The 15304-nt window shown below is 40.8% G+C and overlaps 2 protein-coding genes across 2 annotated transcripts; one reads left to right on the forward strand and one right to left on the reverse strand.

Moving 5' to 3' along the window:
- The first annotated feature begins 546 nt into the window (after window positions 1-546).
- On the forward strand, window positions 547-5911 carry mfap1 (microfibril associated protein 1). The gene is made up of 8 exons (XM_088920817.1): window positions 547-750; window positions 1544-1760; window positions 2448-2580; window positions 2924-3111; window positions 3602-3871; window positions 4122-4281; window positions 4531-4620; window positions 5200-5911. Exons 1-8 carry the CDS (start codon window positions 669-671, stop codon window positions 5377-5379), a joined length of 1320 nt encoding a protein of 439 aa, XP_088776943.1. The 5' UTR covers window positions 547-668; the 3' UTR covers window positions 5380-5911.
- A 139-nt stretch (window positions 5912-6050) lies between these two features.
- Window positions 6051-7843, reverse strand: hypk (huntingtin interacting protein K). The gene is made up of 4 exons (XM_088920818.1): window positions 7638-7843; window positions 7144-7199; window positions 6837-6888; window positions 6051-6358 (listed from the first exon to the last, which is right to left on the reverse strand). Exons 1-4 carry the CDS (start codon window positions 7797-7799, stop codon window positions 6263-6265), a joined length of 366 nt encoding a protein of 121 aa, XP_088776944.1. The 5' UTR covers window positions 7800-7843; the 3' UTR covers window positions 6051-6262.
- Between the last annotated feature and the right edge of the window lie 7461 nt (window positions 7844-15304).

Raw genomic sequence — 15304 nt, forward strand, 5'->3', positions numbered from 1 at the left:
AATAATCCTCGAATAAGAATCGGCACAAAATGATAAAAATTGAAACTCCAAAACTAAACTGTCACGTTATTCTACTTTTGAAAATATCCTGCATTCATGTTCTCTTCTTTTTAGTTCAAATGTAAAGAAAGATGTTGTTGTTGGGACACAGCATAGAGAAATCAATGTAGCTATACATTTTCTTAGCAGTGTTAACTTATATGCAATGTTGACGTACAGTACATTATTTTCTATAAAATATACTAAAACACAAACCAGCTTCAAACCGTGCACGTAGATTTACACTAGGTTTTAGTGCTTTCAAATTTTATTCCAGTAAATATTTTAATAAAAATAATCATTGTTATTTTAAATAATATTTCTATAGATTATAATAATGTTGTTTATACAACCTATGGAATTAATTTGTTTTTTTAAGGTGTTTTTTTTTTTCATTCGCCGACTACGTTAATAAATGCTAGTCCAAAATAAAGATTAAGGAGGAAGCTCTGTAATTTTGTGTTGCAGTTCGGAATCCAGGCACTGTAACAACATCCGGCGGCTTGGTGTCGTATTTCCTGTTTCTCTGCTACGGAGAGGAACGAGATAGTTGTTGAGTGTGTTGTGAAGCTGATTTGAGATACATTTGTTTCGTTTGCATTTGTTTTTGTCATTTTTACCGTCCAGTCATGGCGGCACCGAATTCTCTCAACGTGAAGCAGCCGCCGATTCAATCCACGGCCGGAGCCGTGCCGGTGCGCAATGAGAAAGGTGAGTTGTTGGACTGAGGCTCCCCGTGAAGCGAGGACTGGTGATCATCGGGCCCTTGTTTTCGGGCTGAAAGTTAGAATACCGAGAGGAATGTGTCCAAAATTATTGACTTTCCTACAGGTTGACTGTGAAAGTGCACGAAAATATTAGTTGAAGTAAATATTAAATAATTATACAAGTAAGTTATTTTTATAATGTAAGACATGATGAAATACTGGATAAATACCTTAATCAGTTTTAATAAAGATTTAATATAAAGTTAACGTCAAGAATTAATAGCAAAGCGGGTGATTATTTGTTTACACTCGATACATATACACATATAAGCTAATGAAAACGTAGACCCAATATTTTCGATACATATATGGTATTTGATAATACTACTGAATAGAGAAATGTTGGTATTTATGTGTTGATTTGCGAGGTGTATGAATCCATTTAAGAAATTAAAATGCTACGTTTATGTGTGTTCTGTAGATACAGATCATAATTGTATTGGGTTATAATAAAACTCTTTAGCTCTAGTGTTGATTATTCAAACTGGTCTGATCGCAAGAAACGCAGAGGGTAATAAAAAACGCCAGTCGTCATCTTTTCCAGATTTCTGTGACTATTAAGGGAGTTCCATGTAGCGCTTATGTGTTATTGCAGTCTTCCAGAGGTGCGCTGTTTGGGGGAACCAGAGAGAAGCAGGGAGTGAGGGCCTCTCCTCAGCCCCTCTCTTGGGCAGCGCTGTGTGTGCATGTGTTCAGGCTGAGGAGGGAGGTAATGGGGTTGCTGTGTCTTGCTGCAGGTGAGATCTCTATGGAGAAGGTGAAGGTGAAGCGCTATGTGTCGGGAAAGCGCCCAGACTACGCCCCCATGGAGTCCTCGGACGAGGAGGAAGAGGATTTCCAGTTCATGAAGAAGGGCAAGGAGGTGGAGCCGGAGGTGGAGCTGGAGGAGGAGGAGGTGTCGGACCCCCGCCTGAGGCGGCTGCTGAACCGCGTCACTGAGGACGTGGAGGAGAGGTACCCTGGGGGGAGTGTTCATCTGCTGACAACATCCCCAAGTGGCTTGACTTGGTGACATCCATCCATTTTCTAACTGCTCCCTCCAGTTCAGGGTCATGGGGGAGCAGGAGCCTATCCCAGCAAGCAATGGCACAAGGCAGGGTACACCCTGGACCTGACGCCAGTCCATGGCAGGGGCAGAGAGGCATACACACTCACACTAGGTCCTAGGTCCAGTTAACCTACTGGTGTGCTTTTGAACTGAGGGAGGAAATCGGAGCACCCAGGGGAAACCCACATGAACTCTGGGAGGACATAAAAACTCCATCAGATAGCACACCGGGTCTGGAATTGAAAGCAGGGCACCCGTGCTGCAAGGTAGCAATGCTAATCACTGCCCCATTGTGACATTATCAGTTAAAAATGGAAATTGTGAACAAACAGAAGTTAATTTATTTTATTTTTCAGTATAATTTGTATTGCAACTGCTTCATGTTTTTAAGTGGATGTAACTGCATGCAGTTGAGCTGTTATTTTTATATAGTTGATCTGTCATTTCAAATAACACTTTGATTGTCGTGATGGTCAAAATGGAAAGCGGCCTGGCAGTGGGACTAATAACATTATTTGTGGGTCATGTAGTTTGATTCTTTTGCTGTGAGGTCTGATTGCCCCATCCCTGAAACAGACCCTGCTTTTCCACAGGTTGGCGCGACACAGGCAAATCGCAGAGCCGGAGCTGGTGGTGGAGAGTAGCGAGGAGTCGGATGAGGGAGGCTGGCATCCAGACCAAGAGGAGAGCAGCGAAGAGGAAGAGGAGGAGGAGGTTGACGATGAGGTAAACACAGAGGAATTGGGTGTAATAACTGGATTCTCGTATGAAAGTGCAGATCAGTGTCTTTCCTGAGACAATAGTTTACTTATAAATTGACTGTCCTGGGATTATTCAAGAAGTGGTTGGTTGAGATTTTATCAGTTAGCTACTAACCAGCCAAGATGGGTCAGATGGTATTCCCTCGTGTGACTTCTCCTGTTGTAATGTTTTGATGTTTTCCCGACACCTTAGAAGATTATTTCCTGCTGTTCTCAAATCTTTTCATTGCTAGTGCTCTGTCAAGGTGCTGTCTGATGGTAAAGAAGAGTCTCCTGTGAGCCCCTCTCCCCCCGGTGTTTGTGTGTAGGAAATCGAGAGGCGGCGTGCCATGATGCGTCAGCGCGCGCAGGAGCGAAAGAACGAGGAAATGGAGCTGATGGAGGTGGAAGAGGAGGGGAAGTCAGGAGAGGAGTCGGAGTCCGAGTCGGAGTATGAAGAGTATACTGACAGCGAGGACGAAACCGAACCACGCCTCAAACCCGTCTTCATTCGCAAGTGGGTAGTGCCATTTTGGGCGGAGGGTCCTAATACAAGAATGGAAGGTTTTGCTCTTTCAGTGACGCAGGCCGTTATTGTTATAATCATTTATCAAAAAGTTTAGTAAGCATCTGACTGCAGACAAGTAAAGAACTGGTACATTTGGCAGGAACATTATTTCAGTTTCTTTTCATTCTTTGCTGTAAGAACAAGTGGAGTGTGTTAAACGTGGGCGTGTTTCAGAGTCTGGAAAGCTTTTTGACCCACATATTACCGTATTCCAATTCTAAAGTTCAGAATTGGAATGGAATAATGTGAAGTCTGTGCTGGGAAGAAGTATGCTGTTACAGCAGTCTCCCCTCAAAGCTAAACTTCCATTTTACTGAGGAAATGCAGGGCTGCTCAACAGTGTCTTTACTGGGGCTATACCAGAGTAAGGAGCAGTTCACTGTGCCAGAGTGGACCGCGGAAGCAGGCCTTTATGTAGGAGCTCTGCTGGCTCTTGCAGGAAGGACCGAGTGACGGTGGCAGAGCGGGAGGCTGAGGAGCAGAAGCAGAAGGAGCTGGAGGCCGAGGCCAAGAAGCAGGCGGAGGAGCGGAGGCGCTACACCCTGAAGATTGTGGAGGAGGAAGCCAAGAAGGAGTTTGAGGAGAACCGACGCACCCTGGCCGCACTGGAAGCCCTCGACACGGATGGAGAGAATGAGGAGGAGGAGTACGAGGCCTGGAAAGTCCGCGAGCTCAAACGCATCAAACGGGACCGTGAGGCCCGCGAAGCGTAAGTTTGGGAGGGCACCACCCGGGTCTGTACCCACTCTGGTATGAGAAATACCGTACCTGATCGGCAAATTACAGACGTCTGTAGTTTGGGTTACCTGAAGGGCAGCGTGAATTTAATCAGCAGTGGGCATATGTTTTAATCAAAAAAGAATAATGCTGACTGTGGATTCAGCTTGGCTAGTAATTCATGATCTGTAAAGACCAGTTTGCCACAGTGGGGTGTGTCTCACTGGGTGTTGTGTTCCCAGGATGGAGAAGGAGAAGTCAGAGATTGAAAGGTTCCACAATCTCACCGAAGAGGAGCGCAGGGCAGAGCTTCGCTCCAACGGCAAACTCATCACCAACAAAGCATCTAAAGGCAAATATAAATTCCTGCAGAAGTACTACCACAGAGGAGCCTTCTTCATGGTGAGTCTTCTCTTTGTTTGGTGGCCATGATGAGTGAGAGAGTGGGGTTGTTGCAGTGCATTCTTAAAGTGATAGGCAAAAACAACTGGGAGCTTGATATGGGAGAAATTATTCTGTTGAATTGGAAATCAGAAACAAAACCATCATATTGACTCAAAGTAGTTCCATTATATTTGTGGTGATTTTGCTCTTACCTCTGTGCAATTATCTGGGGCACTTGAATTCCTAATTGTGAATCTGACTGTTTAGGATGAGGAGCAAGATGTATATAAGAGGGACTTCAGCGCCCCTACCCTGGAGGACCATTTCAACAAGACCATCTTGCCCAAAGTCATGCAGGTGAGCTGGCTGGAGTCTACTCGTATTGCTGAATTTATTCATTTCTGGGTTCAGCTGAAGATCAAATGCTAACATTCTCTGGATTTTTTTTTTTTACCACCATTTCTATTTTGAAAATTATTGCATAGTTAGTACATCTTCATTATTATTCATGATTTGGAAATAGTCAAGTATTAGAATATTATCATTAATTGCGGTATGGAGAAAGGGAGGGATATTAGGTATACCTGGAGAACAGGTACAGTTTAAAATGAACATTTTGGACTGTTTCAATCAATGCATATTTTACATATACTTCTGTATTTCTGATAAGACATTCTGTAATAGAATTTATTAGGAGCTACAGATGAGGGTTTTTAAGGAGTTGGGGCAGCAGAAATTTCAGGTACTAGGTATACGATGTTAAGTGTAAAATGTTGATTTTTTTTCCCCAAGAAAAAGTAATGAATATGTATAACAGCCCATCAGCTAAATTCTTAAATATATGTTTAAATTCTTGATAGTGGGTCAGTGTCAAGAGTCCATTTCTACATTAATGTTAATACTTAACTGGAAATCTGCTGTTTCTGTTCTATTCAGGTCAAGAACTTTGGCCGTTCTGGGCGTACTAAATACACACACTTGGTGGATCAGGACACCACTTCCTTTGACTCGGCCTGGGCACAGGAGAGTGCACAAAACAGCAAGTTCTTCAAACAGAAGGCAGGGGGTGTAAGAGATGTCTTTGATCGGCCATCTGTAAAGAAGAGGAAGACCTAAGTCCTGCACACTGAAATGGCAAGGCAGGAATAGGGAGGAGAGACAGAGTAACTGTGACATTTGTGAATTCTGAATCCAGTGGGAAGATCCTGTCACAGCCCAAGGATCCTCTGCACGTGCAAGTGGTGCGCTTGGAAAAGAGGACAAGATGTAATATAGTGTTCCTGTGGACATGTTACTTCTTAATGGCCCGGAAATTTAACCATTGTGACTGAGCTGTTAGTTTGAAATGAAAGGACCTTTATCGTGCAGATTTCTTACGTTATTTCCAGTAAGTTTAATTTGTTTTAATAAAATTTTCTAATTGCTAATTGCATTTAGTTTTGTCTGGAAGCAAATGCAGTAAAGTCAGGATATAGAATTGTAAAATATTTCACTATGCACTGCTCTCAACAATGCAAATTCTCTAATTGTTTTACAGTTACAGTTTATCTCCACTATTGGATGCATTTCTTTCATGTATATAGTATATATAATCTATGCCTTGTTAAACCTTAAAAATAATGCAATTAAAAATACTTTTTTTCAGTTACATATTTTTTAATATTTATATTGAGTAGGAGAAGTGATTGTTTTAAATCTAAAGACAGGTAGGCTGAGGCCCATTTTTTAACTTGGACTTATGTAAAAAGAGGGCTGACGAAGCGATACTAATGCAAAAAAAAAAGATACCATTGAAATTAATTTTATTTCCTTTTATAACATTACAAATGAGAGATTTGTCCATATGCCAGGTATGAGGAATGAAATCACAGTAGTATATAAATGCTGCGCTGGAAAGAAAAAGCAGTCCTTTCTTGGATCCCTGTTGATGTTATGATGCTGACAGGAATGCCAGAACCAGTGCTCTGAAGCCCTGATGGCTGGTCTGTATTCACAGGAGTCAGTTTGTCAGAGCAATCAGTGCCTCTACCACATTACCCATGTGCTCCCTCAAGCTGCGCTCTGCCACACTCCTTGGAATCTCCATCTCGCCCATCTGTGGATAAGAGTTGGTTTACTATTAACACACTATCAGGGGTGGCCAACCCGGTCTTGACAGGCCACTGTCCAGCAGGACTCACCCTTATCATTTTTTAAAGACATGGGGCACTTTATTCAATGTACTATATTAATGTGGGTCACATTCAGTAAGGCTGGCTAGCTTTGCTCACTGAAAGCTGCAGAGAGCTGGGGTTTTTACTTAAAGTTACTATAAAGCTTTAGTGAACAAGTCACCTGATGATTTAAAGTTGTCAAAAACAATCGTCAACTGACTACCCCTGCACAAGAATATTGTGTCTTTACAAGTAAAAAAAAAACAGCTTGTGCCTCCAAGTGTATTACTTTAATCAAAACCAATTTTCTGTTTTAGTCACGTCTCTCTTTTACATGTTTCAATAACATATCGTATCTGATTTTTGTAAGACTGTTACAAAACGGTCTGCGATACATTTTTAACTTCACACGGTACTTACAATGAGTTCTACATCCTCCTTCTTGATGGTGACTTTGGCCAGTTCCTTCTCTCTGAAACAGAAATGAGATCGTCATCGGGAAAAGCGAAATCATTTTCAAAGGATATCATTCTAATCTGTGAAGCTTGACCAGGTCGTGACGTTAGGACGACACATTCTTTGGTTCGCAGCAGAATTAAAGAAGATATATAATGACGATTCTCTGCTAACAGACCGGATCAACACATTTAACATTAAACGCAACTTTACCTTTTTTAGATTCTCGCCAATTAAACGAAGTTTGAAAATATTCTTGAAAACCGCTCACCTCTCTTGCTTTGCTTTCTGCTCCCTTGATCTTCGGTCTCCAATCACTGACATGGCCTAGAAGCCAAAGATTCAAAGAAAACGACAAGGTGTCTTTACTGCGCCGCCGTCTCAGCCTATACAAACATGTTTTCGTTATTAAACCACTAGGTTTAGGACTGAGAACACAAATCCGAGGGGACTAAGGTTAGTACGTTAAAAAAGTTAGTACGTTCTACTTGCATATGAAAACATTATACAAAAAAGTTATTGTATCGCGAACCGTATAGGTTTAAGGTGTGATTTTTCATTCATTCGGAGCTAGTTAACATAACACAATATAATCCATCTTTCGTCTGTAATTATTACACGAAATATAAAATACATCCCCGTTTCGGTTTATTTTATTAAAATGCCACAGAATCAGCACTGTTTAAAAGAGACTGTTTCTGTACTCCTACTAACTACTAGGCCCGTTTCCCCCGGCTCCACATGTGTCTCTGTCCCTAGCCTCACCGTTTCCAAATCGGAGCTGGAGATCTCCTTTTCCTCCGCATAGTCGGTAACCCTTTCCAAGTCGGCGGCTCCACTGTCATGTTTCCGAGGTTTTTCTGCTGGTTTACCCGTGCAGTTCTCTTCGGCTTCAAGATCCAAATCCACATCTCCTTCGGCCGCCATGTTTCGCTTCTTCGATACCGGAACGAAAAGAAAAGGCTCGAGTCAGATGGGCAGGAAGATCGGAAGTAAATGCGCCGAGCACCTGGGTCACGTGATTTTTTAACCGCCGACTTGCGTAGAGCCAGAGGCGACATGTGGGAAAAGACACTGTGGAGTAATGATACGTGTTATGTTTTGCTTCGCATTTTTATTGTGATCCCTTCATCAGATTTGTTTTGCAAAACAATCATTCGTTCCATTAGAGTACAAGCAGCTGAGAAGACGTGTATCTTCTTGCTGGCAGGCACAGTAGTCCTGGCATACTAAATATATTACAAGCTGGCTTTTTCTAAACTAAAACCTATCAAGACTCAAGTGCTGCACAGAAAGGAAACTTCTATGAAAGGACAATTTGGGCCCTTCGCTGCACTGCGTCAGTTATCGGATAATGAAGGTGTTGCAAGGCTTTATGTGCAGCCTGGATTAAAGAGCCCTCCCTGCCCTTCCTATTTCAGTCCTTTAAGAGGGTTACTGTGTCTTAGTGGCTGGATTTGAAATATAATCAGGGCAATTTCCTTGTGGTGAGGGAAACAAAGTGTGTTTTACGCCCACCGGCCAACACAAACCAATCTTTTGTCTCTGCAGTAATTGACTTTGCAATGAAATAAAGCCTTTTCCTATATTTATGGTCCCGACTGCCCCATCAACACCCTCCCCCTCCCCCAAGCACATCTCATCCCTGTGGAGGCAGTGGCTGGGCAGTAGTACCCACAGGAATGGTGGTGTTGCTGGGTAAACACTACTGTCCCATAACCAACCCCTTCATTCTGGTATATGGCTAACCCAAGGGAGTCTGCAGACACTGGAGTTTTTGACCCTCTTACCTGGATCCCAGTCTGGGAAGTGATGTTGAGACACTGGGTACTGGCTCAGGTAAGGTGCAGCTCCAATAGAGTTAAACAGCTGTTAATTGCTCTGGAACTTCGAGCCACATCACAGACCTTAACCAAACTATAAACAGCAGAAAGTAAGAGGGTCTGTTGTTTTTAAGTTCTTTTTTGATGGCGCTTTTAAAAACAAAGCAGGAAGGAATTGCTCTGCATGATTGATGTAGAGAACACAGAGATTCTGCAGAGTGCAAAGGAATTTCATGGTACACTGTCTTGAGAGTACTGCAGCTGTAAAAAGCTGTGAAAGTGTCCATTACACCTGTAAGTTTTATCAACAAGTTTTCTGCAATGATATATGATCATGAATTTGAACATAAGAGTATGTTAACCTGTGCACACAGAGTTTTGCAGAAACAATACTAATTGCATAAGAGTGTTCCTAAAAAAGAAGTTAAAAAATGTGTAGCCTAGTACAGGTAGTTTATCATGGTTAGTGAAATGATAGAGGTGTCACAGGTATGGGTGACATTTACCATTATATTTTGTTTTATTATCAAAGTTCTAACCTTAGAAACATGAATAAATAATGAGTCTGTGCTCCAGCCAAGTTCTTAATCGCAGGCTAATTGATTTCAGTTTTCTATATGGGGCAAATTTTTAAATTTGCTTTCAGCTCTTAAAAGAGCAAATTCTATTAGTAATTGGTATCAACTCAGCACCTGTTTCTGAGTTTCAGAATTGCTCTCGTTCATCCTAACCTGAACCTGACAGCTTAGTTACTTGATACAGTGTCAGTCCCATCCGTGTCAGTTCAGTATCAATTGATCAGCCAGTAAGAGCTGTGTAGGCAGAAAAAAATGGCCAGCAAGTTAATTCGAGGCTGTGTGAAGTTCTATATTTTGATGTTGCTGGAAACAGTTCCTTAGACGTATGTTATTTCTAATTCTCAGGACTAACCAAAGAAGCAGGTTAAATAAAAGTCTAAACTGGAATGAAAACCAATGAACACAGTGTTCCTCCAGGACCGGAGTTTGAACTGCTCTCTAACCTTGTAGAAGACTCGCACTGAGGTAGCATTGAATTGGACACTAAAATAACACTTTTGTACCAAGATCACTGAGACTTTATTTTTCCTTTCAGAAATCCAAAGTAGTGGAAATGTAAGGACCATTGGCAAGCATGGGGATTACAGACAATCGTTAGCTTGAAGGATGATAGTGAGAACAATGTCCTGATCCAATTGCTGAATTGAAACCAAGTGCAGGAGAGCAAAACCAAAAACAACAAAGCTCTAGAAGTGCTTGACAGACAACTTGGGAAGTTGAGATACAGCGCTGTGGTTTGGTTTTGCTCAACTGCACTTTGAAGTTGTTTATCACAGAGCACCAGACGTTATTATCATGGTTAGCATTCTGGTTCGCCATAATTGAAACATGAAGGCCATATCTATAAAATAAGTCTCTCCAGTAGTGAACAGTATTTTGACAGGGAAGTGAGTTAAGATTCTTGGTTGTCCCTCTTTAGATGTGCTTATCTTCAGGATGTTTTGGCCAGACAGTAGTGAGGTTATCTGTAGGCCTGTGGAGAGTACATACAGAACAGCTAGCTGTGGGTTTCTGTATTCTGTTGCTGATGGTGCTATTAGACCATATTCTGATTTTGATAAATAATGGGTTTCTGGCATGCTAATTGCACTACCATAATAATATTAAAAATATTAGTATTAGTTTGTAAGTTGTCTATACTAGTTGCCTGTAGTTTAGCTCTGTGGAGGTGGATTGTTGAATTCTTGCACTCATTAGAACATGGTCTGTTGATGGCTTACAAACTGGATGCGATAAGAGGTATGTGTATGAAAGAGAAGCTTTTTCAGGCATTGTCCAATTATGCCTTCAACACCAAACAGTTAAATAATCCCAAACATTTTCAGAGGAAGGGGAATGGAAGTGAACTCTCTCTGTGCACTGCTTTCCATGAATAATAATGGTTAAGGGTTATATAAATGGAACATGAAGCATTTTTTCTGTATCATACTATGAGGTTGCTGCCTCCTTTGTTCTGTTTCATTAGTTTGAGAAATATGTAATGAACTCAGTTAGAAACCTTTACCTTACTTTAGTGTCTTTACTGGCAAAAAAACTAAATAGTGCTCCGCACTTAACTATACTTAAACATTGAAAATTGCAACTGTTGTTACCAGACATTTTGTTGTATTCTTACAAATAGGAAAGATAAAAGGCTGGTCTTTTTTAAAAAGGATTTTTGTGTTGGTGTTTGTAGTAATTGTAGATGACTTCTGACAGCTCAGATGGTGAGACACCTACATTGCAAGCAGCCCAGTGATTCCTGCATTAAAATATGACCTATATTGAGGCTAGCTCCTGTATTCAGATATTTTGTATTTACGAAAAGAAAATGCTTCTTATATATTTTCAGTGCAACAGCTGTGTTGGAATACTTAATAGGATAGACATTAATTCCATCCTCATAGTAATAAATTTGCTTTTTTAATATACCAGTTTGTAAAGTTTGACAGGTAAACATCAAAAAGCTAATAATTTCTTCTGTGAAGATATAGTTCTTAATTTTGTGGTGGAACAGTGAACAAAAAATAAAAAGGTGTTTGGATGATGTTGCACAAATTAATTGCACTTAATACACTCTAATAATTGCTTTAAATATCTTATGGAATATGGAATAATGTTTATGAAAGCCTGATGCTAGACGAGATACTATGACTGTTAGAAATGAAATATTCCTTTGGTTACTTCGAACATAATTCTGATGGAATGTTTTTTTATGTTAATATCCCAACAAGATCCTAATGGGATCTGACTTGTAGTGTAGCAGATCGAGACAAGACCTGCGGCCAGGACTGCCAGAATGTATTTGGGACTTTTGTGAAGATTAAACTTCAAAAATGGGTCTTTTTGGAATAATCCAGGCTGCATGTAGTCCAAAAGCCACATTGAGAAAGATGACTTTTCAGGTTGTGCATTCAGTCAGATGCAGTTTTCCTTTTTTTACCCACTTTTGATGGAGGCAAGGTGTTGTGGTGAAATATCAGGGATGGCACTGTATATCAATGTAGGAATCAGCTCATTGATTTATTCTACAAATGTTTTTGTATTGTTTGTGAAATTGAAAAGCTAAGACATATTCACATGATTTCTAATTGTCACAGTTGGAGATTCTGCCAAACCTGTAAATCACCATATTACTTTTGAAATTTTGTCATTTCCGATTGCTATAAATACATTGTGCACGATTATATTTCTAATTACGATATGTTTTTTTCTTATGAGACTTAAGTTTCCTTTATTTGTTCTCCTTTATGTCCTTCCTGTTCCATTGCCAAAGAGACGCAGGCATTCTGTTCAGTGGTCTAGCATCCTCCACAGTGTGAAAGAGCTTCCTGCCCTTAGAGGGAAGAGGGCTCTCTCTGCTCGACCACACACAGCAATAGCTAATTTTCAGCCAGTCCTGTCTGTGAAAGCCACAAGAGCTCCTAATTGGCTTTAAAAGGTTGTGGTTGTATGATTGAGGTCATGGGGAATTAAGGATCTAAATCAAACAGGCCCACCCTGAACTGGGTGTTCTGGGCAGGCTTCCATCTGTTATAGGATTGCATTTGAAATTGCAAGGCATCTGTGAATGTTATGAGCTGAGAGGGGTCTTAACAATTTGAGAGCAGGTTCATATATTCGTATTTGGTGACTGAATAAAAAATGTTGGTCAGAACATGAAAAATCCTATTTTATTTCAGGAACAGCATCTAGGCAGCCAAACAAATTTCAAGACATTTTCTCATGCTCTCAGGGTCTGCTGACCTGATTGTGGTTGTATACAGCTTTGCAAAGCTGGCTTTGCCGAGAAATGGCAATCAGACTCCCAGCCCTGAACAATCCCCACAAGTGACATTGATGTCACGACTCCACAGCACCTCCAAAGTGTCTGGGTGCAATGAGAAAAAAAATCAATTTCCAATCTAAAGAAGATCCTGCATGTCCTCAATTTGCCCATTTAAAAGGTCGCTAGAAAACTGCCCAGTTCCTGGAGTGTCCAGGAGGTTCTCTGTACTGCCTGGCTGTGTCTAGAAGGACCAGTACCATGGGTGAGATGTAACACAAGTTGCTGTCTGTATCTCCTTGGCTGAATAAGCTCAATGTGAGAAGGAAAAGAAGGAAGTCTGTGCAGTATTGGGAACTCTGGAGAGGTAGTTTTGTAGTGTAATCTATTGACCTGTTGTGATCAATAAATCATTAGAAGATATATTACTTTGGTCACTTTCTTTGGAATTTATTGTTTGTAAAAATTAACAATTAAAAATTAAAAAATTCATGGACCATGGAAAGCTTTAACATACCTGTACCTGGCTGTATATTAAAAGGTATTGGTGCAAAAAGGTTCTGTTTTGTATTTTGTTTGTTGGATTTAAGCCCTTGTGATGATGTTGTGTAGGACAAATCTCATTGTGCTGGGATATCTTGCACTGAAGCCCCAGACAACATGAAGAGAAATGGGAAGAGATATGTGAGTGTTTTAATTTGACCTTTTCTATCTCAAACTGCATGTGTGTGTATTAACCCTCAGAAAAAAAAACAACACTTTGTTTTGTGTTCACCTCCTGGTCTGTTTGATTGCTTGGCGTTCAAATGGCAGCTTCACACCAAAGGCTCCGTAGTCAAGCACCATTAACTGGACCTGCGGTTCTTCTCATACTGAAGAGGATTATCATTGCAACAACACATCATCGGTAGGGTAATCTCACAATGGTTTAGACTAGGGCTGGGCGATATGGCCAAAAACATTTTCACGATAAAAATTTTCATATCAGTCGATATCGATAATTATCACAATAAATGTCAAATCATTATTTCTTTCAAGTTTAAAGGCAGATTTTTTCTCCTGAGTGAAAGTTGAAGAAACCAAACAGTTAATTGGTAAATTAAACAACTCTTTATTTTAAGAACACAACAAACACTTGCCAAACAGCAGAGGTAGAGGGTATTCAAGTCCTTTCAAGTCCTTTCAAGTCCTTTTTATGTCAAAATATGCACGAGTAAAATTTACAAAATAAATATCTTAATAGAAAAATTAAATACTGCAGTGTGATAAAACACACATAGAAGATGGCTCAGACAGACTGCAAAGTTTAAAGTGCTCTGTTTTATGTCTGATTGTAAAAAGCCAAAATATCTCCAAATTACCGAAGTTGAATGACCTTTTCTGTCGACGCTGTCATCGTCCTTCGAGCTGGTCGTTGGCAGCAGTACATTTGCTTCAGTGTCGCTCATTCCTCCGCTCTAACTACAATCCTGTCAGCCACCACCGTGTGGGTCAACAACACCACGTTAGCTGCCCGGTCTGCAACACGCACGCGCACTCGCATAAGCATGAACATATATATCGAACATTTATCGAACTTTTGTTAAAATTATATCGAGGAAAATTATATCCCGATTATTATCGTTATCGAATTATCGCCCAGCCCTAGTTTAAACACAGCACAGATTCTCTATTAGTTGGTGAACCATCCAACGGTTGAGAGTTTATCTGATTTACATGATAGAGGTTAGTTGTACTGTGAACCAAGATGTGATAGAAGCAGAATGTGTTTATTTTGTAAACCTGACTCCAAAACAGAGCAGCCAAACCAACATTGACAATTTTCTAAGCTCTCTGATTTTGCTGGTTTAAAAATCATTTCGTATTTCTTCCCTCTCCCAGGGCCCCACCTCCTCCACTGACACAGTTCCAGTCTTGCATTATAGCGTGATCATAGGATTAGGGATGTAGCCTGCATTGCTGGAAAATTAATGGGAGAGGTAGTAGATCATATTGAAAAATAAGGGTGGGGTAGGAGCAAGAGAGATGTCCTGAAATATTCTGATTGCGGACAGGCAAAATCACTGCATTGCAAGTAATTCCATTATTTTGGCTTAATCGCTTAAGACTCCGGACCAATCCTGTTGTGATTCCAAGGCCTTGTGTTGCTGTAACTATTGCTGGTGTGTCAGTTGAGACAGATGGGCTGACACATGGTGCCGTTCACTGGCTGGCTAATCTCTCCGATTTGCAACAGGGAGAAGAGAGGTGTAGCCTCTCAGTGTCCTGCAAACATTCCTGGGAACCCTCTGTTGTGACACAAGCAGCACAGGAGCCAGGAGGAGCCCATTCTGCACAGCTCCTAGGTGTTTATGGATAACCATTTCTTTACTTTGTACAAGTGTGTCTTTATTGCTTAAAAAGCTTTTTGCACAGAAGACAAGCTCTATTCCTGGATGAGGATATAAATGATCCAGCATGAATTAGAGAGGACAAGGCTGAAGGAAATGTGTGGGGCAAGAGGCAGTGACAATGTGCTTTTCAAGTTGGTTGTGGAATTGTGATAACCAACTTTGGTTGTGGAGTAGAAGCTAAATCAGGGAGCGTTTTATTTATTTTTTATTTTGGTCCTCCAAGATTCAAGATCAGACAGAGGAAGAACGTGTTGTTCAGGAAAAAGCCGTAGACAAAACTGGCACATCCTCTCCATGTGTTTTGATCTTGGTGTGGTGGAGCGTGATGCACATGCTCTTAGACAGAATGCAGAAGCCTTTCTGTGGACCCTAGAATCCCCTTTTACCATCGGCA

This window comes from Atractosteus spatula, chromosome 7 (assembly GCF_055471065.1).
Source record: "Atractosteus spatula isolate fAtrSpa1 chromosome 7, fAtrSpa1.hap1, whole genome shotgun sequence".
Lineage (NCBI taxonomy): Eukaryota > Metazoa > Chordata > Actinopteri > Semionotiformes > Lepisosteidae > Atractosteus > Atractosteus spatula.

Coding starts and splice junctions, on each gene's coding strand:
- mfap1 (XM_088920817.1), top strand. CDS start 669: ATGGCGGCACCGAATTCTCTCAACGTGAAGCAGCCGCCGATTCAATCC. Junction 3,112..3,601: donor AAACCCGTCTTCATTCGCAA/GTGGGTAGTGCC, acceptor TGGCTCTTGCAG/GAAGGACCGAGTGACGGTGG. Junction 3,872..4,121: donor GACCGTGAGGCCCGCGAAGC/GTAAGTTTGGGA, acceptor TTGTGTTCCCAG/GATGGAGAAGGAGAAGTCAG.
- hypk (XM_088920818.1), bottom strand. CDS start 7,799: ATGGCGGCCGAAGGAGATGTGGATTTGGATCTTGAAGCCGAAGAGAAC. Junction 6,889..7,143: donor CAGAAAGCAAAGCAAGAGAG/GTGAGCGGTTTT, acceptor TTTCTGTTTCAG/AGAGAAGGAACTGGCCAAAG. Junction 6,359..6,836: donor AGGAGGATGTAGAACTCATT/GTAAGTACCGTG, acceptor TCTTATCCACAG/ATGGGCGAGATGGAGATTCC.